The sequence below is a fragment of the Odocoileus virginianus genome, chromosome 8 (assembly GCF_023699985.2).
Source record: "Odocoileus virginianus isolate 20LAN1187 ecotype Illinois chromosome 8, Ovbor_1.2, whole genome shotgun sequence".
In the NCBI taxonomy this organism is placed as follows: domain Eukaryota; kingdom Metazoa; phylum Chordata; class Mammalia; order Artiodactyla; family Cervidae; genus Odocoileus; species Odocoileus virginianus.
The window spans coordinates 32,887,355-32,912,638 of NC_069681.1; the positions used below are offsets into that span (position 1 = coordinate 32,887,355).

Sequence of the window (25,284 nt, forward strand, 5' to 3'; positions counted from 1 at the left end):
TGATTTTAAAATCAGAAAGGTCCAACTCATATCAAAAATACCTTAGCTTGTGTTCTTATGTGAAAGTCATGTGTTTTTATCCTAAAAATGCCAAACCTGTTGTTAATTTCCTCCTTTTAACGTTACAGTCAGGTTAATTGAATGACCTGTGGGGGAGACATTAAAAGGTAACATCCAAAGACTGAATATTGTCCCATGTTTTCTGAAAAGTCCTGTTTGTATCACTGCTCGAACCATACCTACTGTTTTATAAACATTTTATGAAGAGATTTGCTATCTCACCCATTTCTTCCAGGTCTCCATTCTCTTGCTGACCTTAATGCTCGTTTTTGCAAGTTTTGGAGTTCAGCTTTTTGCTGGTAAACTGGCCAAATGCAATGATCCCAACATTATTAGAAGGGTAAGATGTCCTTTCTGTCTTTGGGGATGAAAATCCGGGACGTTGACCATCCCCGGGTAACCATGTGCAGAGGCTGCCGTGAGAACAGAACCCTAAGGATACTCTTCCCGTGGACTGCCTTTGCAGCGGTGTCTCTCCCGGCGGGTGAAGGTTTATAAGAAGAAAACGCATCTCAGATGCGTCCTGCTCAATCCAACTCTCAATCCTACTCTCCCCACCTATTCCAGAGTCCAGCCACTGCTGACATCTTTGGTGTAGTCACCCCAGATCCCATGTGAAAACTTTCCCTTTAGTTCTTCCCTAACTTAATCCTGCCTCTGCAGGGACCTGACACTCATATTAGCAAACAGCACCCCCCCCAATATAAAAGGCAAAGTTTGACTTCCAGGCCCCCTCTTATGACTTATCCATTCCACATTCCTCCATTAGGAAGTCAGGACCCCGCATTATCTCTTTGCTTCCCACAGTCTCCCCCATGAAGGCAACTAAGACCCAAGCTTGAATGCTCTTGATTCTACTCTTTTCTTTTTTGGCCATGCGACAAGGCTTGTGGAGTCTTAGTTCACCCACCAGGGATTGAACCCGGGCCCCCAGCAGTGGAAGCACTGAGTCTTAACCGCTGGACTGCCAGGGAATTCCGTCTACTCTTTTCTTTCTCTTTCCTTGGCCGATGTTCTGAGAGGAAGCTGGAACAGCCCCCATATGTCAGTAGCTGAACATAATGAAATGAATGTGTTGCATGTTGAATAATTCAGACAGCTGCCCTCCGGATAACGATGCGAGGTCTCACATTTCTTCTGTCCTGTGTCCTTTGCCATCTTCAAAGACTTCTCTGTGTAGCTGGCAGTTAGGAACAGAAAACCATTTCTCGGAGGACAGTGGGCTGAGCCTGGGAGTAGCACCTCTGACTTCCCCGCTCCTCATGTCCCCCTGGAAAAGGTGCAGCCTCCCTGGGCTGAAGGAAACCTATGGTGTGTAGTTGAATGGTGTATTCTCTAGACAAGGGGGTAGAGTTTGGTTAATAATTAGCCAGTCTCTGCTGCACAACCCTCTGTCCTATTCTCTTAGAATCCTGCCAGCTATTACAAGTAGGTTAATGGAGTGAACCCACTTCTGCCGATGTATAAACTAGCAAGAGTATTTCCTCTTCCATCCAGGTAAAACAACACCTACTAAAGTCCATTAAAATGAATGTTCGCTAAAGTGCTATCAGAGCTGACTGTACTACTTACTTCCATATTTCCAGCAAGTATAGCTATGTAATATAGATTTTATATTATTGTGACCATTGTTACATTTTGAGCCTTCTGATTGTAAAACTTACTAGCTTTTAGCCACGAAATTAAAAGACGCTTGCTCCTTGGAAGAAAAGCTATGAAAAACCCAAACAGCATCTTAAAAAGCAGAGACATCACTTTCCGACAAAGGTCCATATGGTCAAAGCTATGGTTTTTCCAGTAGTCATGTACACATGTGAGAGCTGGACAATAAAGAAGGCTGAGCACCGAAGAATTGATGCCTTCGAACTGTGGTGTTGGAGAAGACTCTTGAGAGTCCCTTGGACTGCAAGGAGATCAAGTCAGTCCATCCTAAAGGAAATCAGTCCTCAATATTCATTGGAAGGACTGATGCTGAAGCCAAAGCTACAATACATTGGCCACCTGATTCGAAGAGATGACTTATTGAAAAAGACCCTGATGCTAGGAAGGATTGAGGGCAGGAGGAGAAGGGGGCAACAGAGGATGAGATGGTTGGATGGCATCACCGACTCAATGGACATGAGTTTGAGCAAGCTCTGGGAGACGGTGTAGGACAGGGAAGCCTGGCTTGATGCAGTCCATGGGGTTGTAAAGAGTCAGACACAACTCAGCAACTAAACAACAATCATAAAGCTTAATATCTCTCAAATCATTGTAAGATACAGGTAACACCTTTGTCCAGATATGTTACCAGTCATGTTAACAATGAGATTTTCAGTAAGAGGTGTAGCTGAAGAGACAGGCTTAGGTCAGGCAGACCTTCTGTTGTTTCACAAGGTTGCTGCTTCCTTTAAATCTGCTCCCTGGAGGTTCTGGGAACTTTGATAAACATGAGAAGACATGCAACAAACATGGTATAAAGGTCATGGTGTACCCGACAAGCTAAACTAAGGCAGTAATAATGAGCTGATGGGTTAGTCCATGAGCTCATGTAAGGAAAACAGTGTTATTTTAGGTCCACCATGAATAGAGGCCAGAAAGATAATAGCTACATTTCAAGATGAAGCCTGTAGAAATCTTGGATGACTCAGTAGAGTAATAATGGCCTAAGAGCCTTGTGATTTTACACTATCTGCTTATCACCAGCCCAAAGGGTGGTGACTTGTATGGGATCAAGGACACACAGTGGACGAACAGACACACAGATACCACAAGGCATGTATTCTTCTCCCCAGAACAATGAGGCCTCTGTGGAAAGCTCAGAAAGAAAGTCTAAGAAAGCGTAGCCTTTATAAAGGCCTTGGAGAGCAAGCAGAACAATTGAAAAGAAATTGGCGTAGTGAGACACGGCCCAGGTCTTTATAACAGAACGAGTTCTTTCCTAGTCCTCACATAAGATGCCAGGGTCAAGTGAGCCATGTGGTTGAAGGCAATATCCAAGTTCTGCCTTGGATCTTCCGTTCACTTTTATGAAAGAAGAGATGAACTCAAGGAAAAGAGGAAGCTACATACCCCCCACATTGGGATCATACAACTCACATGTAAAGGTCATGAAGCTTGTGTTGCTGATGTCATGTTTCCACTTGGAATCATATAACATGTGCTGTTTGATGGCTGGCTTCTTTCACTGACCATCATATCTTCAGGGTTCACCCATAGTGTAGCATCTCTCAGTCCTGCATCATTTTTATGGCTGAGTTATATTCCATTTTGTGGATATACCACATTTGTTTATGTATTTGTTCAGTGATGGACATGTGAATTGCTTCCATCATTGGGCAGCTATAAATAATGCTATTTATGATGATAATGATATAAACATTCATGTACAAATTTGCATGTGGATGTATGTTTCATTTCTCTTGGGCAAGATATCTAGGAGAAGAGTTTCTGGTTCTTACCGCAGCTCCTGGTTTAATCATTTAAGGACCTGCCACGCTGTTTTCCAAAGTGGCTGCACCAGTTCTCATCCCCACCAGCAGTGTTTGAGAATTCTAGTATGAGGATTAGGATTTCTGCACATCCTCACCAAAGCTTGTCAATGTTTGACTTCCTGATTACAGCCTTCTTTGTGAGTGGGAAATGGTTTTCCATGTGGTTTTGATTTGAATTTCCCTCATAACTAATGGGGGCTTCCCTCATAGCTCAGATGGTAAAAAATCCACCTACAATGCAGGAGACCCTGGTTCAATCCATGGGTTGGGAAGATCCCCTGGAGAAGGGAAAGGCTACCCACTCCAGTATCCTGGCCTGGAGAATCCCATGGACTGTAAAGTCCATGGGGTGGCAGAGAGTGAGACACGACTGAGCGACTTCCACTTTCATGACTAATGCTGCGGAGCATCTTTTCATGTGCTCATTGGCTATTTGTATCTCTCCTTGGAAGAATGTCAGTTCACGTATGAATACTGGCCACTTTCTAAACAGTCTCAGCATCGACTTTCACCTGCTTATCTCTGAAGTTTTTATTGCTACTAGCTGAGTCGCTGTGCACATCTGTGTCGTTAGATAAAAGACCTCTGTTGTTCTGCATAAAAAGTGTTGCTGATCTTTTATCTTTTCTGAATTTGTTTTCTGACCAGATTCCTCTCTTTGTCCTTTTATTTTTTTTCCCCCCTGTTTTAGGAAGATTGTAATGGAATATTCAGAATTAATGTGAGTGTGTCCAAGAACTTAAATTTAAAATTAAGACCTGGAGAGAAAAAACCTGGATTTTGGGTGCCCCGTGTTTGGTAAGCATATCAGAAAAATATCCTGAAAAATGCTATATTTGTCAGCATCCGGATTTCCAGCCCGCCCCCCCCAGTTTTACTGAGAAATAATTGCCATATGTCACTATATAAGCTTAAGGCATACAGTATGATGGTTTGATTTACAGATATTGTAAAATGATTACCACAATAGGTTTAATTAACATCGATCATCTCATATGGGCTTCCCTTGTGTCTCAGCTGGTAAATAATCCACCTGCAATGAGGGAGACCTGGTTTGATGCCTGGGTTGGGAAGACCCCCTGGAGAAGGGAAAGGCTACCCACTCCAGTATTCTGGCCTGGAGAATTCCATGGACTGTATAGTCTATGGGGTCACAAAGAGTCAGACACAACTGAGCGGCTTTCACTTTCACTTTCACTTTACTTTTCATCTTATATAGACCGAGTAGAAAGAAAAAACAAATTCTCTTTGTGATGAGAACTCAGGATCTAGTCTCTTAACAGCTTCTCTGTGTATCATACAGCAGTGTTAACCATGGTCCTAATGTTGTACATTACATCCCTAGTATTTATTTACCTTAAAACTGGAAGTTTGTACCTCTGCCCACCTTCCTCCACTCCCTGCCCCACCCAGCCATCCCTGCCTCTGGTAGTCATGAGTCTGATCTCTTTTTTCTATTACTTTTGTTGGGGGTCAGTGGTTTTATTTTGCTTTGCTTTTTTGGAGCCCATATATAAGTAATAGTATGCAGTATTTGTATTTCTCTGTCTGATACATTCACTTAGCATAATGCCTTGTTGGTCCATCCATGTTATGTAAAGGTATCTATGGAGAAGACTCTTGAGAGTCCCTTGGACTGCAAGGAGATCCAATCAGTCCATCTCCTTTAGAGATCAGTCCTGGGTGTTCATTGGAAGGACTGATGCTGAAGCTGAAATTCCAGTACTTTGGCCACCTTATGCAAAGAGTTGGCTCATTGGAAAAGACCCTGATGCTGGGAGGGATTGGGGGCAGGAGGAGAAGTGGATGACAGAGGATGAGATGGCTGGATGGCATCACCGACTCGATAGGCATGAGTGTGAGTAAACTCTGGGAGTTGGTGATGGACAGGGAGGCCTGGCGTGCTGCGATTCATGGGGTCGCGAAGAGTCGGACATGACTGAGTGACTGAACTGAACTGAACTGATAGTATAAGGTTTTAAAGCAGCATAATATGACATGAAACTATCTGCTAGAGTTACTTAAAAGTAATGCAAGGCAAAGCCCTGGATTACAGTAGGATGCAAAACTCAAATAAAACAAATAAGAGAATGAGTAATATACTAATCCCAGGTTGCTTCATGAAACTAATGAAATATCACTGCAGTATCTAATACCTTATAGTATGTATCTGAATTCACTTGGCTTTAAAAATTAGTGAGGCTTATAAAAAAGAAGGAAATAATGCCATTGGCAGCAACGTGGATGAACCTAGAGGTTATCGTATTAAGCAAAATAAGTCAGACAGAGAAAGACAAATAACATGTGATATCACTTAACTGTAGAATCTAAACGAATAATACAAATGAACTTATTTACAAACTAGGAATAAGCTCACAGGCATAGAAAACCAGCTTATGGTTACCAAAGGGGAAAAGGGAGGAAGGGATAAATTAGAAGTTTGGAATTAACAGATATACACTACTATCTATAAAATAGATAAATAGCAAGGACCTGCTATAGAGCACTGGGAACTATATTCAATATCTTATAATAGCTATAATAGAAAAAATCTGAAAAAGAATATATATGTTCTATATAGAGAGATTTACATATAGCATATATTATAGAGTGAGTTATATATAGAATATATTATAGAGCGAATTACATAGAGAATATGTAGAATATATTACAGATAGAATTATATAAAGAATATATATGGAATGTTATATATAAAATTATATGTAAAATATATAGAATATATATGCTATATATATATATATATATATATATATATATATGAATCACTTTGCTGTATACCTGAAACTCACACAATGTTGTAAATCAACTTTACTTCAATAAAAATAAATAAATTGAAATTTTAAAAATTAGGCTTCAAAGAATAAAGATTTTCTATCAAACTTGTTCAGATATTAATTTTTAATTAAACCAACTTTTAAATGTTTAATAATTTTAATCAAATCAAAACTAAGCTCATCCTGATTTCATGTCTTTAAGGAAGTTGTGATGTTCTCATAACAGTTGTAGAGAAGCCTGAATCATAAAGCTAGTTCAATTTTAAAACCCATTTACTTTGAAGGATTTTGTTACTGAAACCCTGGAAGGGAATAATCAGTAACATGATTGTATCTCTCTAAAAAAAAAAAAATTTTTTTTTGAAAATAAGTTTTCAGAGCATCTGCATCAAAGCTGGAGGGACCCTTCGTTCTCATCCATTTTCCTAACGACTGTGAATGGAATCTCTCAATCTGCTTCATTGATGCACTGAGGGCTCTGTCAGCTTCGTGTGTCCTTTTAAATCCTTATCTGTTTTCTCTTTATTTCGTTTTTACCTCTTAGAATAATGAGTGAACCACAGCAACTGCTCTGCTTTTGTCCAATTGATGTTCTCTACTAAATGTCAAAACTCTTTAAAAGGAATAGCGTTTCACACAGTTGTACCCTTTGGACTCATCATTACGTGCTTTGGCATTCCTGTAACATGAAATTCACTTTCATAAACAATTCAATACACTTTATATTGGGTTTTTCTAATACCAAAGAACTATGGTAAAAGAGATTAATTTTAGATATAAGGCTTAAGCTTGGGTAGAGAAGTATATAGCACATGGGAATATCTTTATCCTAGTGTTAACTAGAAAAGCCGTCTAATTTACATTACCATAAAAAATTAAAGAAGCACAAAACGTTTATTTTGTTGTGAGATTAAAACTCATTATTATACCTTAAATAATTTATTTATATCAGGACATCAGTTTTTTTTTTTTTTTTTCCTGCTGTTTTGGAATTTTGGCTAAAGTCTCAAGGCTGAGGTCACTAGAAGATAAAGTATTCTAACATTTTTAAAAAGACCAACTAGCTCAATCCCAGGAGAACTTATTAAACATTATCCACGTCCATCACCCAGCTTCTGTAAAAGAAAACCCTGCACACAAAGATGGTGTCGTGGTAGCGAATGAAGTCAACAGCAGAGAGTTCCGTGGCTCCACTCCCTTCACCGTGGGGAAAGCTGGAGGGTGCTCCCCGCCCAGGTCAAGTGAGCGCCCCCGGGCGGACCAGCTGCTATCAGAGATTGGCACGGCAAGAAGGGCGGCTCTTGTGGGCAAGCTGCTTCTCGCCAGCTGGCAGGACAGGGTAGTCTGGTATTTCTGGAGGGCCATGTCATCCCTGCCGAGGGCCACCTGGCCTGAGCCTTCTTGGTCACAACTGCTGAGGCCACACGCCGCAACCAGGGAAGCCCGCGTGCCCTGGGGACCCTGCTCCACTGCAAGCGCAGCCGCTGCAGGGAGGAGCCCGTGCACTGCAACCGGAGCGTAACCCTGCTTGCCGCAACTGGCGAAGAGCCTGCGCAGCAAGGAAGACCTGGCCCAGCCCAAATAAAATCATCATCATCATAAATTCATTACATTTTTTTAAAAAAAGAATATATGAGATATTAGTAAAGTCAACAGATCAAGAGAGAATTGCCCCTGAAAAGATAGTTTGGGGACTTCCCTGGTGGTCCAAGGGTCGGCTCTCTGCTTGCCAGTCCAGGGGGTGCAGACTCGATCCCTAATTGGGGAGCTAAAATCCCACCTGCCTCGGGGCCAAAAAAACACAAAACTTAAAGCAGAAACAATAGGGTAACAAATTCAGTAACGACTTTGAAAATGATGCACATCAAAAAGAAAAAGAAAAGATAGTCTGCTACTCATAGTACCTGGGTAGGGGGTTGCATACGACATCACAGGGGACCACGTGGGGAAGCACCAGGTGAATCAGCAGGCAGAGAGATGGGGAGAGCTGGGGCCAGGAGCCTTTATTGTGGCTTCCCTGGGAAGGGACATGTGAGGCAGGGCGAGCAGGCTGAGGGATGGCTGGTTTGAATAGTCTCAGGGGCTCTGGGACATGCATATATGCACGCTAAGTTGCTTCAGGTGTCTCTGACTCTGCCACTCCATGGAGTGTAGGCTTCTCTGTCCCTGAGATTCTCCAGACAAGAATACTGGAGCAGGTTGTCATTTCCTCCTCCCAACCCAGAGGTCGAACCCCTGTCTCCTGAGTCTCCTGCATTGGCAGGCGGGTTCTTTACCACTAGTACCACCTGGGCCTGGGGCATAGATGCGACCAGAGTGGTCTGGTCCCTGGCAGTGGGGTGATGAGGGCAGGCAGATGGTGGCCCGAGTACAAAAGCTGGATAGGGGAGGTGGTTGGGGTGTGGACTCTGGGGTGGTTGGTTTGTATTTGGGGGGAAGAAAAGCCTTGAGAAGGAATCTTCCTGAGTTTGGGGATGGTGATGAGGGAGACAGGAGGCCAGGAGGGGTGACTCAGACGTTTTATCCGGTCATCCAGAGCAAAATGCGTCCAGCATCTGTGCGTAGGACAGGTGTTAAAGGACCAGGTCTACGATTAAAACAGTGGAATATTTCTTGGGAACACAAAAATGAGCTCCATGAAAGAACAGTGACTGCTGAGAAGGGCGGGCCCAGGGACAGAGGCCAGCAGAGTCAGATACACAAGACGGGACCGCATGTCTCCAAGTCCAGCTAATCCCACCCGTCTTGTAAGAACCAGGTGGTCACCATACAGGAGGAGTGGACCAGAGTGGCTGACCTTCTTTTTCCTTCCTCAGACTACGTGTCAGGCTTGAGCTGCGGAGAGTAGGATCCTGGTCCAGGTTTGAATGGAGTAGGAATTTTAGACTGAGGCTCATCATATAATGAAAAGTGGCCAAAAATCTTTAGACTCTCCCCAAGTGGTAAAGAACCTGCCTGCCAATGCAGGAGTCGAGGATTCGATCCCTGGGTCAGGAAGACCTCCTGGAGTAGGAAATGGCAACCCTCTCCAGTATTCTTCCCTGGAAAGTCCCATGGACAGAGGAGCCTGGTGGGCTACAGTCCATGGGGTCGCAGAGTCAGACATGACTGAAGTGACTTAACAAGCATGCACGTAAGATGTCAGGAAGGGAATAGAATACACTGGAAGGTAGTGTTGGGAGGAAAGTAAGCCATTTCTGTTCATACCCTATGGTGTTCACCCTGTTCCATAAAACTAGCTCTCTATGATTTTAAAATCAGCTAATTGAAATGTAATATTTTATGCAAGTTACTATTAAGGACTTCAAGTTCAATGGCATTTTAAAAGCATAAACAGAGAGACATCTCTTGAACATTATCACAATAGTTATTTCCCATTTGTTCAGAATATAATAACTTGGGTGAGGTTTAGCGAAATATAAATCTTTCATCAAATAAATGTCAACTTGTAACCATTAAAGTTTTCACATATTTTCTTTCTCTAATAATCTCATCAAGAGCTAGCAGCTGAAATTTTTGTAATTTTATACTGGCTAATTTATGATTAAGAAAATAACTTATATCTCAGAATTGGCCTAGAGGAATGTTTTGATAATTATAATTAGGATATAAATATGCAGTAGCTAATTCAGGAGGCAGTCTGGTTTCTGCATTCTCACTTCAGATGAATGCATTCATCTTCTTCTGAATCACTTAGACTTGAGATAAAAATTACCTTGGTAAAAAGGATTAAACTAAATATTGTATATTTTGTTTTAAGCAGAGATTTGGGATTTAGGAAAATGAAATCCATGAAAGAGAAGTCAACAAAATGCTCAGTTTTGCAATAAATGTATTTACTGTTTACTCTTCTCCAGGTATTATGCTGTCACTGGGGACAAGCTATGATCTCTGACCTTTAAAACCTTGAAGTCTAGGGGAGAACAGGAAATAAAATAGTTTAATACAATATGCTGAGGTTTTAATGCTACATAAATCAGCCCGTAAATTCACCTGAGGTTCCCCAGAAGTTTACCTCTAGGCAATGTCAGATCACACGGCGATATATTCTAGGAGAAAGAGATCAGATGTCTGTGGAGTCAGCCTCCCACAATTTGGGTATGCTCTCTAAGAAAGAGTGTGAAGCGGCTTTGTTAAATTTAACAGAAAGGTATGAGTATGCAAACTCACTTCCCCGGCCTTTCCTGAATCTTAGAAGGGGCCCGGGCCAAGGAGGGGCCTTGAGGCTTAAGTTTTTTGTTTGTTCGGTTCTTTTTGGCTGGCTGGGTCTTCCTTGCCGCGGGCGCTGTCTGAGTTGCGCTGCCTGGACTTGCAGAGCACCGGCTCTAGGCACGTGGTTTCCCTAGCTGTGGCGCAGGGTCTCCGCTGCACCGCGGCGTGTGGGATCTTCCCGGATCAGAGATCGAACCCTGTCCCCCGCACTGGCAGGCGGATTCTTACCACGGCACCGCCAGGGAGGTCCCGAGGCTTAAGTTTTCAGCTTCTTTAGCTGATTATCAGGCTAGAGATAATAAAAGGCTGGTGTATCAGCCTTTGATCCTAGGGTAAGGAGAGGCGAATGGTGCGGTGGCGCTGGCAGGAGAAGCACCTAACCCGGACTGTGATTGGACCAAGGAGAAGGACCGAAGAGAAGACACTCAGTTCACTCCTGAAGGGTGGATAGGAATTAGGCAGGTGGAAGGGGAGGAGCCACGGGCAGGTGGGAGGGAGAGACGAGGCCGAGGTTAGATGGCTGCTGGCTGAGTGAATTCAAAGGGCTATCACCAAAGAGCAAGGCAAAAATAGAAGCCTGCATTCTAAGTGCAAGTTTCCGATGTCTTTAGAGTAAAAGTCAGAGATGTGTCAGACACCAGGTACCATTCTGAACAGTACCATTCGCTGCATCTTCACATCCCAGGGCAGAGGCTAAATTCCTCTCCTCCAAGACATCTCCATCTTCCCAGGAGAGAACAACTCTCCTTATCATGACCTGGGATCCTTGGAGCATTTGTCACCAGGGGGTACAAAACTGACCAGATTGTGAGTCAGAACTGATTCTTCATTTCCTGAATTGGATGGACAAAGATTTGCTGTTGTTCAGTCGCTAAATCGTGTCTGATTCCTTGTAACCCCGGGGACTGCAGCATGCCAGGCTTCCCTGTCCTTCACTGCCTCCTGGAGTTTGCTCAAACTCATGTCTGTTAAGTCCATGATGCCATCCAACCATCTCATCCTCTATTGACCTCTTCTCCTCTTGCCCTCAATCTTTCCCAGCATCAGGGGATTATAATCTTGCAGAAATTAACCAGGAAAGAAAATAAAAGGACCACAGGGAAACTGACAATAATGGATTGTGCTTGGGATTTGTTGAAGTCCTCTGTTGGTGAGGTCTCAAACTTTTCAATTTTAGTATCAGGAGCACAGCATAAACAGAGAGCTTATATGATTGAAACTGAGACTTTTAAAATGTTATTTAGTCTTCCAGTGATTTAAATCTATGATCTTCCATTTTATTTATTTTTTTTTTGTTTTAGCCAGAAGTATTTTTTAACATATTCTAACTTCTAAAAGGTTTAGAATATAAAAGTAGCTTCAGTTGCTGCAAATTCAGCTTAGAAAGCACTCTTACATAAAGAAAATGGACGGGTAAGAAAGTTTGACATCAGATCTGAGAGCTGACTTACTTTGTTGTTGTTATTTTTTAAATTCTTATTCAAGAAAATTCTGACATCTGTAGAATCCTTACAGCTCCTGTCTGCTATAAAATATATTAAATTTAATTGAAACCCCCCAAAGGAAAAAGTGTTGGAAAAATCCAAGAGTATGCCTGTACTTTCAGAATCCCAAAATGTGTATTTCTGAGTGGGGCTTTTTTTTTTTTACTACATAGAAAAAAAGCTGATATACCAATCAGCTCGAAACCTTTAAAAACAAGTCAGTCTCGGTATTGTGTTTTCTTTTTAGATTCCCACGTATTTAGCATTAAAAAAAAATAAACTTATAAAAGTATATCTCATGATTGTCTCTGGTAGAAAAATACTAAACCAGATTCCCCCAAGAGTGTTGGCCTCCTATGAAGGTTAACTTTTGATAAATGTGCTAGCAAAAAAGAAAAATTATCAAAATATAGTCTAGCTAGGCTTCAGTAGGTCTACTCAATTCAGTCATCCTGAGCTCAATTCATCAAATCCAGGAAATGTGATGGTAGTCAGGATTTTCCAGCGTGTAGTTGTCTAAATATTTTAATGATTTAAAGTAACCTCAGAAAAGGGAAAAAAACACTAAAATTTTCTTCTGTTAATAAAACTGTTGGCTAAGACTTGTAATGAATAGGGGGAGGGAGCTGCAGTGTAGTAGAGATATTAGTGAGAAAAGTATAAATGTGTCAGAAAAACAGAAAATGAGACATTGCCCAGAACCACTACCCCCTCCCCCCCCCCACACACACCAAGAATAGAGGGCCAAATAGTTTTAGAAATCAGACGTTAACTGCGGGTGTAAACAACACTGGGGTCTATAAGTAGTGTCCACTGAGTCCCTTGCAGTTAATGAGAGATAAAGTCCACAGGCTCCATATCACCCCCAGGACTCCTGAAGCATCACTAGGTCACAGCTTGCTGCTCCCGTGATGACACAGAATAAAATCAAGTGGCCAAATTCAACTCATTTTACACTTTCTGTACTAACAGCAGCATTTGTAATCTATGCCTTTAGAAAGGTTTTCTAATGTAAAACTATTCCAAAATTCACATCCAGACTCCAGCGCCCCTTTGTAAGACTTTCCTGCACAAGTTCTAACCCGGAAGTCCCCGGTACAATCAGGACCAGCCAGAAACCCTGCAGACCCTCTGTAGCTAGTAGTCACATAGTGTTTTGTCCTTTTGGGTTGAGAACACCTCCCCATTACCTAATAATTAAGTACATAATAAATTCTAACACGCTGATGCAGTTATGAGTTAGTAAACGAACATCATCTAGCCTCCCTTCCAAGTGCCAGGTACACTTTGCACCCAATAGTGGAGTTATAGATATTGCCTCAGGGTGCTTCTCAGCAGAATATCACGGGAACATTCCTCTTTCTGACCCACAGGGCAAATCCTCGGAACTTTAACTTTGACAACGTGGGCAACGCGATGCTGGCATTGTTTGAAGTTCTGTCCTTGAAAGGCTGGGTGGAAGTGAGGGACGTTATTATTCATCGTGTGGGGCCGGTAAGCATGCACTGGAATCCTTTAAACTAGACCACAGCTGCTTTCATTGGCTTTGATGGATAACCGTATTTTTTTTTGTCATTTATACAGATGCATGGAATCTACATTCATGTTTTTGTATTCCTGGGTTGCATGATTGGACTGACCCTTTTTGTCGGAGTGGTTATTGCTAATTTCAATGAAAACAAGGTAAGAATTCTTGGTTTGAATTACGTAGGGTTTACTCTTTCCTAGCAGCTCACTTTGAGTCCTGTTTTTCATACCCTGCGTGAAGTCGCATTAAACTGTGACGTGACTGGTGTAAATAATCTCCATAACTATTTTAACAAGCTACCTCATTGCTGCCTTTCAGGCAGTTATTTAAGAGCAAGATTCTCTTGCTAAATCTTCTCTTCTAGTAAGGGTGTCATTAATTTGCCTAGGACTGAGAAAGCTCATCTCCTATTGTCCAAATTTAAAGGCTGTGAGAAAAGTTATCAAAATACAATAGCTGAAACCAAGGCACTGATTGCAGGTAATATCACTTTTACAAAATGTAAATTGGATGCTTCCTGGTGACTCAGTAGGTGAACTCAGAGTTTTGATGGGTGTGGGTGGGGACTTGCAGTAGAAATTTTGAAATCCTAATTCCTAGGATAAAAGGAAGATTTGTCTGATTTCACGTAAAACTTTGCATCCTTTATGAGTTTGGGATGCCTGCTGAGTTCCTAGCAGCTCTAATGAGGAGTACAAGAGCTCACAAAGGGGAAACAGCAAGTGTAGTTTCCTGGCAAAAAGAGTTTGGGAGACACATTGCATGTCATTCTTCTGGACCTGGCTGCGATGCCCTCTGTTCGATTAGGGTGGATCTTCCTTTCATGCACTGAGGTTTTCCATGGGCATGTCTCAAGTCTCATAACTAAAATGCAGACTACAGGGGTGAAATCATCGTGCAGGGGTTTCGAAGGAATAGACAGTGGGGCCAGGATTCAGCAGTGGGGCCCATTACATGTCAGCCCATTACCTATGGTTCAAGGGTGTGAAAATGTCGCCCGTTGCTGTGCATTGAATTAAAGCTAGACTCACCTGCCTCGCACCAGGCCGTTCCTCATCACTCAGAGCCGGGACCAGTTTGCAAGCCTTCACATCAGGGCACTTTGGTTTGCATTGCTGCACGTAGGACTGTCTCATTCACGTCCTCCCAGGCTCTCCACGTGTGTGGTACCAGCGACTCAGCCAATTGCCACCTTTGATGTGTGCCTAATGAGGATGTCATTTCATTCCGCCTTTCAAACGGTATCACTTGAAAATCTCCTATCTGGCCTCCAATGATACTCCAGCTCATGGAAACATGGAATTTAGAGAAAGAGAGAAAAATAGAGATCATCTGGCCCAGCCCCCTGTTTTACGTTCCCACATACATAAATGAGTTTCTTTCAGCCCTACCGTGTGTTCCATTTAATATCACATGCAAAGAGGATGATGGATCTTTTTAGATGCCTTTGAGCCATGCCAGGGAGCAGACCCTGAGAATTCCAAAACCCAGGCTGAAGTTAATGAGTCAGTTGACAGAGATTAGGGACTGCTTGCCCAGAACACCTTCCCAGGCCCTCTGAGCAGATCTGATTGCAGACAAATTTGGTCCAATTCAGCGACAAAAATGAAACAACATAAAATGTCCAGTAAGCGAAGGCAGGTGCATAATTAATTGCAACCCTTGAACTTAGAGGAATGCTGAAGTAAGCAGAATAACCAGAGGTCTTGGTTGTATTGATGTTCGGAAGGAAGAAAGAAAGAAACCTCTCGGCCTGAGAGAACAGAGTGGATGTCAGCTCAGACGGGCTCTTAGGAAAAAGGGAAAATGGAAGAAACTGTATAACAGACATTAAAAACATGATCAGTTCATTAGAGATGTAAATTTCTCAATTATGTGAACCTTTTAGGAAAGATTGTTTTTTGTGATAGAAAATCTCAAAGCATTTAGATAAATTGTTTATAAAAATAACAAAAACTCACAAGGTATATGTAAATCAGTAATAGATGGAAATGTATATCTTATGCGTACATGTTAGAGAAATATCAAATATTAATGTGCCAAATATACAGATCAATAAATTATAACCAGAGTAACAAAGTGAGATAGAAGAAAATGAGAGAAAGAAAATAACAGAAATAAGAACAGAAATTAATGGTATCGAAACCAAAGTAACTTATAGAAAAGCCTGAGAATGGTAAAAGCTGGTTTGTTATAATAATTAGACTGATAAGCCTCGTGCAGAGGTAAGCATGAACAAAAATGTGGAAAAGCAAGCTATGGTAAGTAAAATAGTGTTGTCACTGTTACAGGGATAGAAAGTTAGGCTTACAGAATGGAACACAGAGCCCCGGGAGAGACCGTGTGTATATGAAACAGAAGTAGCATAAGTCAGTGAAGATAAGACTACCCATAGTGATGCTGGGGTAATTGTCTAGATCTCAGAAACTGAGAGTTTTACCTTACAGCTACTCAAGAATAAATTCCAGATCAATGAAAGACCCAACTATGAGAAGCAAAATTTAACCATTTTTAAACCATGGAGAATCTGCTTTTGACCCTGGCATAGTTATAGAGTTCTTAACATTAACCACAAAGTGAAATCCATATAGAAAAATACTTTACAAGTCAGATTATATTAAAAGGAAAAGTTTCTGAATGATAAAAGACATATTAAGCAAAATTTTAAAAAATAAAGCTGAGAAAATATTTATAATTCACATACCTGACAAAAGATTAGTATCCAAGATATACTAAGAATTTCTACAAAGCATCAGAAGTAAATATCCAAATACAAAAATGAGCAAAGAATATGAACAGGCAATTCTCAACACATGGAAATCACCATTTATACATATTAAAATGTTTCATCTCATTAATATTAAAGCTATATCAGATACATTTCACACTCATCAAATTTCCAAATTAAAATATCTGATAAAGTCAAGTATGGGCCAGAATATAAGGAAATGGGAACACCTGTGGGTTGAAACCAATGTTGTTGATTATTGCTCTTTTGGAAATCCTTGGTAAATGTGGAAATACATAAACTTCTAGACCCCAGCAGTTCCTCTCTTAGAGATTTAGCACAGAGCAAGACGTTTACCATGAGACAGTACACTTGTGTTTATGGCAGCATTCTTTATAGTCTGTAAACCTAAAATGATAACTTCTGACAGGTTTATACAGTGGGATACTGTGTGAGCGGTTGACGGAAACTAATCAGATCTAGTATCTAGTTGTATGGAAAACATAATGTTCAATGAAGATAAAAACAAAACTGCATAAGTTACCACATGTAGAATACCATTTACATAATTTTTAAAATTCAAAACAAACACTTTTTATATATTTATGCACACATAAGTGGCCAAAGTCGCAAATGCAGTGAGAAGGGTACCCCTCAGGCACAGTTAGCTCCGTGTCAGGTAAGTCACACTGGGAGTGGGGACGTGTTTTTCCCAGTTTCTTAAATTATGCATGAATGCTCAGTCGCTTCAGTCATGTCCAATTCTTTGCAACTCTATAGACTGCAGCCATCCAGGCTCTTTTCTCCGTGGGATTCTCTAGGCAAGATACTGGAGTGGGTTGCCATGCCCTCCTCCAGAGGTTCTTCAATTATACTTCTGTCTTTATAATATAATGCAATGAAATGTGACATAATAAATTCATGTGCATTGTTATAAAGTGCTCTATTACATAACAATGCCCGATCTCATTAGTCGGTTGCCGCAGTGCTAATTTCTTAAAGATCCAAATTCTCTGACCTCAAACCACTGAAAAATAAAGTCTCATGATTGCATGTATCAGAATGATTTCTCAAAAGACACAATAATCTTAACCAGAAGCAGAAGCTTAGACAAGCTGTCATGTCGCTGCAGCATTTTCTCTGACGAAAGGGAAGGGAGCTAACCACTGTTAGAGTAAGTATCCCTTTTTGGAAATATAATCATGTCGAAAACCTTCTTTAGATTTTTCTCAAACCTGAGTCTCATACATGTTCAAAGATGCCAGCTGAAGGCTGCTGAATGTTGTCTAATCCCACAGCCGTTCCTTTCTGGAATTCCTCTCAAGAACACGTGTGAGAATTCTGACCATGTTTATCCAGCCACCGCGGTACTGGAAGAATGTCTTTGTCTGAAACCCACATCCATCCTGTTAGTAGCAGCAGCCCATTTGCAGTGTCCTTGGCGTGGAGCACGTGACAAAGGGTCTCTGCTTTCCTTTCTTTATTAAGGGGACGGCTCTGCTGACTGTAGATCAGAGAAGATGGGAAGATTTGAAGAGTCGACTGAAGATAGCACAGCCTCTTCATCTGCCACCTCGCCCGGGTATCAAAGATGCTCTGATTTTATTCATGTTGGGCACTAGTGTTCATGATTCCCCGGGAGTCTAAGATTTCAATTAAAATAATAATCGCGAGGCCACTAGGCGGTTCTGCATAAGTTAACATAGAAACAGGCTCCAAACTACAGATCTCTCCGTAGGCTATTAAAATCAACCACCCAAAGGCCATGCTTCAGTGCTCTTAGGATAAGCCTTAATGAAAAAATGAATTTTTAAATAAAATATATTTGTGCTTGCCTTTTAAACACGTGAGTGAAATGTATTAAACTGACAGAAATTGAATGATGCGCTTCTCCTTCCAATACAGACGGCTTCATGCACCGTCGTTTTAAATATTCAGACCCAGCCGTTCCTGCAAAACACTTTACAAGAGATTGAACTGTAGGAAGAAAAAAAAAAAATGTAATGGGTTTTAAGATGAGCATTAAAGAAAAATGAAAGGCAAGAATGTAAATGTGACCTGTGTCTAAAAGGTCCTTGCCTAAACCTTTCTGTTTCAGATAATGATGGTTTTAGAGCTAAGATGTACGACATAACCCAGCATCCATTTTTTAAGAGGACGATCGCATTACTGGTCCTGGCTCAGTCGGTGTTGCTGTCCGTCAAGGTACTTGATTGCACCCTTAAAGACCCTGGGAGTGAAATTGTTTATTCATTGGTGGGTCCAAGAACATTTCAGGCAGCCATGTCCAGTTGCAGTCTGCGTTTATAAAAAATTAAAGTTCGCAGTGGTGTTCAGACGGGAGGAGGAGGGGCGAGTGTTCCCAAGCTGATGGACGCGGACGCAGACCTGCATGCTCTTTCTGTTACAGTGGGACGTCGAGGACCCCGTGACTGTCCCTCTGGCCACCATGTCGGTCGTCTTCACATTCATCTTCGTTCTGGAGGTACAGTCCTGGGTCAGCGGGAGCCGGGGCCCGCAGCGCACCTTCTCAGCAGTCTCATCCTTTAGGGCCCCTTCCTTTCTGCTATGTGTCCCCTGGCTTTTGAAGTCCTTTTGGGGGAAGGGAATGGCATGCCCTCAGACGGTTTCCCTTTTAGGCTGTTTGAGCTTTGCTTGAACAAACACTTCACTTTATATTTCCATTTTTTCTAACGACAAGAATTGCTGACTGCTGTTGATTGTTGCATCTGAACGTCAGCCTGTCTAGTTAGGTGCGTTCCACCATCATTCAGGGATTCAAATTGCAATGTGGTGGCAAACGGAGTTGGCCCAGGCAAGATTTTTTGAATCCATGGCCCATATCACATCAGTTTCCAGTGCAGTCCTCTTTGAAAAATGAGATTTCTTTTCTTTTTTTTTTTTTTAATTTTTATTAGTTGGAGGCTAATTACTTTACATCATTACAGTAGTTTTTGTTATACATTGATATGAATTAGCCATGGATTTACATGTACTCCCCATCCCAGTCCCCCCTTTTCACCCTGTACCAATTGATGTTTCCCAAAATCTATGGCCTTTTACTTGAGGAAGAAAAATGTCCTGCTATCGGAACTAGTCATAAAAGGAGAAAAGAGTGTGGAGAATATAGCTTTGCATATATATGTGTGTATTTACATATATATTTGTTGTTATTTAGTTGCTGAGTTGTGTCCAACTCTTGCAACCCCATCCACTGTAGCCTGCCAGGCTCCTCTGCCCAGGGAATTCCCCAGGCAAGAATACAGGAGTGGGTTGCCTCTTGCTTCTCCAGGGGATCTTCCCAACCCAGGGATGAAACCTTGGCAAGGTGGATACTTTACCACTGAGCCACCAGGGGAACCTGTTTATATATATATAACACACACACACACACACACACATGTATATACATAGATGCATCAGTAATAAAGAGTTCTCTTTGGTTTTTACATCCTTTAAAATATGTGCTTCAAGTTAGTACATTTAAATAAGTGCTGCTGAACACAGCGTCAGCTCATCATCTTCATTCCTTTTCCCCAGGTTACGATGAAGATCATAGCAATGTCACCTGCTGGCTTCTGGCAAAGCAGAAGAAATCGATACGATCTGCTGGTGACGTCACTGGGTGTTGTCTGGGTGGTCCTTCACTTTGCCCTCCTGGTAAGCACATCACTGAAGTTCATTTTAGTCCGTAATCTCAGTTCTGGTAATCCTGTTTCCAGCCCCATTTCTCTCCAGACCTTGCTTTAGGATGGGATTTCTGTGCTCAGAAACATACCAAGTGTCCTCAAAACAGGTGTTACCTTCAGCATCAGGGGCTATGCCAAGCCCAGCTGGGCTCTGAGTCACCCAAACTCATTTCCTTACATGACAGATGGTTCAGAGCATTAAAGAGCTGCAAGTCACTGCCAGGAATTGAGAAGAATGTCATGGGCAAGACAGAGACAGTACCGCTGTCAAGAACCACACAGCCTGGAACTTCAGACCTGTATTCATCAAATATTACCGGTCGATGAGAATCACAGTTACAGTGAGGGCGATAGGGAGACCTGTGTCCCTGTGATGACACAGGGCAGTGCATTGGCTTCGTCAGAGATATTCTAGAAGGCATGCCCCAGGGAGTGATGACGGGGTTCAGCCTGTAGGGTGAGGGCAGAACATTCTGGGCAGCTGCCCCTGTGATGGGAGAGTTCACAGGGGTCCAAGGGGCCAGGGAACGTGGTACCAGATCTGGTTGGGTGAGAAGGCATCAGACTTGTCATACAGAGTGAAGTGAGTCAGAAAGAGAAAAGCAAACATTGGTTTAAAAAAAAAAAATATATATATATATATATATGTATATATATATATATAAAATCTAGAAAGATGGCACTGATGAACCTACTTTCAGGGCAGGACTAGAGATGCAGAGAACGGACTTATGGATACAAGCTGGGAAAAGGAGAGGGGGCCGAACTGAGAGAGTAGCACCGACATATATCCACTCCCACGTGTAACACAGCTAGTGGGAAGCTACTGCACAACACAGGGAGCTCAGCCTGGTGCTCTGTGATGACCTAGCGGGATGGGATGCGGGAGGGGAGGGGTACTCACGTGGGAGGGGACATATGTATCCGTATAGCTGATTAAGGTTATTGTACAGCAGAAGCTAACGCAACAGTGTCAAACAATTATACTCCAATAAATAAAGTTAGTTTAAAAAAAATAAATAAAATGAAAAAAGTGTGTCAGACCTCTCAGACCTCGTAGTTCAGGTAAAGGATTGGGCCGTCATCCTGGGAGCGTGGGGTGTCATCACTTCCAGAATGCAAAGAAAGAAGGTATCTACACTAGGCTTTGGGCTCACACAGCAAGCAAGAAGGAGCAGCAAAGTCCATGCTTGTCTCTTTCTCCAGACAAATTGTAGCCGAGGCTACATGTTCCAAGCAGGACAGTGAGTAAGCTTCCTAATTCTGGGTGTCCCCAGAGAGAATATGTCATACCTGCAAGACCAGCTCGGCCTTCTGCCTGACTGCTCCTGCCCTTCTCTGAGAACCTGTGGTCCTGAAAGAACACTCCTTCTCTGCTCTGTCGTGCAGCGGACTGTTGTGAAGGAAGGTGCAGTCCTTGTTCCCATCCAGAGATGCTCCTGTGCAGACTCATTCATTTCCTTGCTGTCGTTGTTCAGTCGCCATGTCGTGTCCAACTCTGTGACCCCATGGACTGCAGCTCGCCAGGCTTCCCTGTCCCTCACCGTCTCCCAGAGTTTCTCAAAGTTCAGGTCCATTGAATCAGCGATCCATCCAACCGCCTCATCCTCTGTCGCCCTCTTCTCCTGCCTTCAGTCTTTCCCAGCATCAGGGTCTTTTCCAACGAGTTGACTGTTCCCATCAAGTGGCCAAAGTATCGGAGCTTCAATTTCATTTCCTTGCCCCTCACCAAGGAGCTTCCCTTGCCGAGGACCCATCTGTGATGGGCGTCATTTGACTAAGCAAGGTTCCCCGGGGAATAATCAAGCTTTGACATCAGCTTAACCCCACCATTGTCATTGCGGTTGCAGCTGGTGGGCTGTTTGTTCTCAGATGAAGCTCTCTTTGTCATGGAGCACACAGAGTCATCTCTTGCTGCCAATCACACACTTGAAGGAAGAGCTGGGTGTGTTTCTGAGAGGAAGGGGACTTCCCTGAAATGCATGCGGCCGGCTGGTCTCCAAAGGAGACCTTCAGAGAGAGGGAAGCTGGAGCTGACCCCACGGTCTCTTTCTGCACCAGCACCCTCTCTGGTTGGAAGAAGAAGCTGGGATCCCTTTATCTGCTGTCTCCCTCGACTTCTTCCTGTTGCATTGTTATTCCAGGGATTTCCTGCCCCTCCAAGGAGCTGGTCACTATTTTATCAATATGTAAAATAAGTTTTAAAATACAGAGTTCAGCTGAGCAACACGGAGACGAAAATTTTGATTAAGGTTTGATTTTATAGCTAATACTTATTCATGAGTTTTGGCAGTGACCTTTTCAGCACCTTTTTAAGATAAATTTCTTAAGAGGAATTTTCACATTTTATTAAGCTCATTATTCAGTAGACTTCTCAGAAGCTGAAAATGAAAAATGGGACTGTAACAAGATCTTTTGTGCAAATTACGAGGGGCTGTCCTTTTAAATTGCAGAACGCATACACCTACATGATGGGAGCGTGCGTGATTGTCTTCCGGTTTTTCTCCATCTGCGGGAAGCATGTGAGTACCTTGTGAAGATGCTGTGAAAGGTCACATGTACACTGAAGGAAGGAGAATGACTTGCTGACTGTGGCTGCCCTTTTGGGTCTCCAGGGCTGCAGCTAACAAATTCCCAGACACCATAAGTCAAAATGAGCAAATAATGAAATGAATCGGTTGCTTAGTTATCTTGTGATATGTTTCCTGACATTTGTGTTGTTTTATTTATTCTTCTAATTTGCTGAGTGAACTCAGTCATCATTTAAAGATAACATATCAAGCATGAAAGCAAAAACTAATGGTCTTTCTCAATGCTTCTTTATTTTTATCATTTTTATTTTTCATAAAGGTAAGTCATTTTGGAGGTCTTCCCAGGCGGGTCTGGTGGCAAAGAACACACCTGCCAATGCAGGAGACATGAGAGATGCGGGTTCGATCCCTGGGTCGGGAAGATCCCTGGGAGGAGGGTACGGCAGCCCACTCCAGTATTCTTGCCTGAAGAATCCCATGGACAGAGGAGCCTAGTGGGCTACAGTCCATAGCATCACAAGGAGGCAGACACAACTGAAGTGACTTAGCACACACACACAAGTCATTTTCAATGCAAAGGAGAATCTTCAACGAACATTCATGATCCTATGACTCCCGTTTTCTTGATATCCTTGTTAATGCTCAACACATTGCACATGTATTTTTCATTTTTAAGGCACGGTTTCCTTTTTTGTTACTCACTTTATTTCATATATAGTCCATATTTCCACATAATCAATATATTTTGTATTTGATGATTATTTGGCATTTTACCACTGTTCAGATTTGTTTTTGTGAATGTCTATTTGTGTAAGAATCCTGGGTCTACTTGCTTTCAGCCGAAAATATATAGAAGGTATCGTAGAGAATCAGTTAGCAAGAGAAGAGGAAAATTGGAGGCTAAAAATATTAGGGTGGAACTTTCATTAATTTGGCAAAAGAGGCTGAAGTTTGAAATACAAGTAGAATTTCTCTTTGTCAAATGGTTTTAATAATGTTCCAATTTAATACCAAATAGCAAGCAGCTTCCAAATACTGTTGTTGTTCCGTTGCTAAGTCATGTCTGACTCTTTGCAACCCCAGGGACTGTAGCCCACCAGGCTCCTCTCTCCACGGGATTTCCTTCTCCAGGGGATCTTCCCCGTTTCTTTCCCACTGAGCAAGCAACTTTCAAATGATATCCTTGTAAATCACTTTTGTGTCAAACTGCTTCCATGGCATGTCCTTCCCAAGATGGCTTGTGAATTAAATATTCCCTGTATCTCTCTCTTTCTTTTTCTCTCTTTCCCCACCCCCACCCCCAAATCCTTCATCTCCATTCAGGTAACACTAAAGATGCTTCTCCTGACGGTGGTCGTCAGCATGTATAAAAGCTTCTTTATCATAGTGGGCATGTTCCTATTGCTGCTGTGTTATGCTTTTGCTGGAGTTGTCTTATTTGGTACTGTGAAATATGGAGAAAATATTAACAGGTTGGTGTATATTTATCTTTGTATTCAAATAGTAAGCTTTCTTAGTAATGAAGCCATGAGTAAATATCTGCATGTTTTAAACAAAGATGGGGAAGCAATTATTTGAAAATTAAAACAAAGTAAAATGACCAAATTTTAAATGATGTTTTTCTCTTTGAAAACAGTATGCATGCTTACTTTAGAAACTTTAGAAAATTCAGAAATAAAAGAAAACAAAAAGAACCCATAATTCCATCCCCATGCAGAAATAACCACTTCTAATCCCTGGTGAATTCCAGCAACTTTTCTATCCACATACTGCCAAAAGTGATATATTATTTTTTTAAATTAAACAATTTTGAGATGGCTCTGGGTTTTTTTTTTTTTTTCTTTTTTTAAGACAAACATTGTAAGTTAGGACCCACAGATTATTATCATACATGAAAAGCATTTTTCAAAGATTGTCTTAAATTTCATGGAACCGTATTAGAGTATTTTTTTTGAAGTCCTTACAGAAAAAAAATTAAATGTATTGTGTTGCAGAGACTACTTATTTGATACATGGTGGTTCCATCTTTTATAGCATAATCTTTGTAAAAGAACGAATCAATTTTAATGGTCAAAGCTTGCTTTCCCAGTCATGCAAGATGAGTGGCAATAAATTGTTGGCGCTGTGCTAGGGTTGAGCTATTGAGACAGCTCTACTTGGAGGCAAGTATAAATAACAAACAAATAAGAGGCTGTAACCTTTGGAAATGGTAGCTTAGCAACCAAATTTGCTCCAAAATCCACCTGTTTTGGTAGTGACAACCCTTCCTACTTCATGACCAACCTTATCACTCATATTGTTTGTTTGTTTTTCCTTAAATTAGGCATGCAAACTTTTCTTCAGCTGGCAAAGCTATTACTGTACTGTTCCGAATTGTCACAGGAGAAGATTGGAATAAGATTATGCACGACTGTATGGTAAATGTCTCTTCATTGCTAACAATGCCTAGACTTAGAAGCAGATGAAACTCTTTGGTGATGTAATGGCATCATCATTCTTGTAGTGTCAAGACTGTACAAAACACATATCCTGGTGCTTTAATCCATAAAGCTGCATCCTCTTAAATTACAGTATATACACATACAAGAAAGATATCAGTGAACCCAACTCAAGCTATTGTAGTTCCATTCAACAAATTTGCGTCATTTGAGCATTGTTTGGTCCCTCCTGTCTTTGACATTCTGGCAGTCAAGTTCAAAGAGGAGAGTTCCAATCTTTGATTTAATTTATTCAACAGATACTCACTAGGCCCCTGTTTCTGTGCTGGCCTGTCCTAGGTGCTAG

General features: G+C 41.7%; 1 protein-coding gene across 3 annotated transcripts in view; it reads left to right on the top strand.

The window, feature by feature from the left end:
* NALCN (sodium leak channel, non-selective) overlaps positions 1 to 25,284 on the top strand; it is a 283,090-nt gene that overhangs the window by 239,813 nt on the left and 17,993 nt on the right. For all 3 annotated transcript variants that reach the window (XM_070471442.1, XM_070471443.1, XM_070471444.1), the window contains 11 exons: positions 296 to 400; positions 4,225 to 4,331; positions 13,398 to 13,518; positions 13,609 to 13,707; positions 17,769 to 17,862; positions 18,379 to 18,485; positions 18,691 to 18,765; positions 19,821 to 19,940; positions 22,423 to 22,491; positions 23,824 to 23,972; positions 24,824 to 24,917. In XM_070471442.1, the coding sequence (XP_070327543.1) occupies positions 296 to 400; positions 4,225 to 4,331; positions 13,398 to 13,518; positions 13,609 to 13,707; positions 17,769 to 17,862; positions 18,379 to 18,485; positions 18,691 to 18,765; positions 19,821 to 19,940; positions 22,423 to 22,491; positions 23,824 to 23,972; positions 24,824 to 24,917 (1,140 nt within the window). The remainder of the gene's footprint in view (positions 1 to 295; positions 401 to 4,224; positions 4,332 to 13,397; positions 13,519 to 13,608; positions 13,708 to 17,768; positions 17,863 to 18,378; positions 18,486 to 18,690; positions 18,766 to 19,820; positions 19,941 to 22,422; positions 22,492 to 23,823; positions 23,973 to 24,823; positions 24,918 to 25,284) is intronic.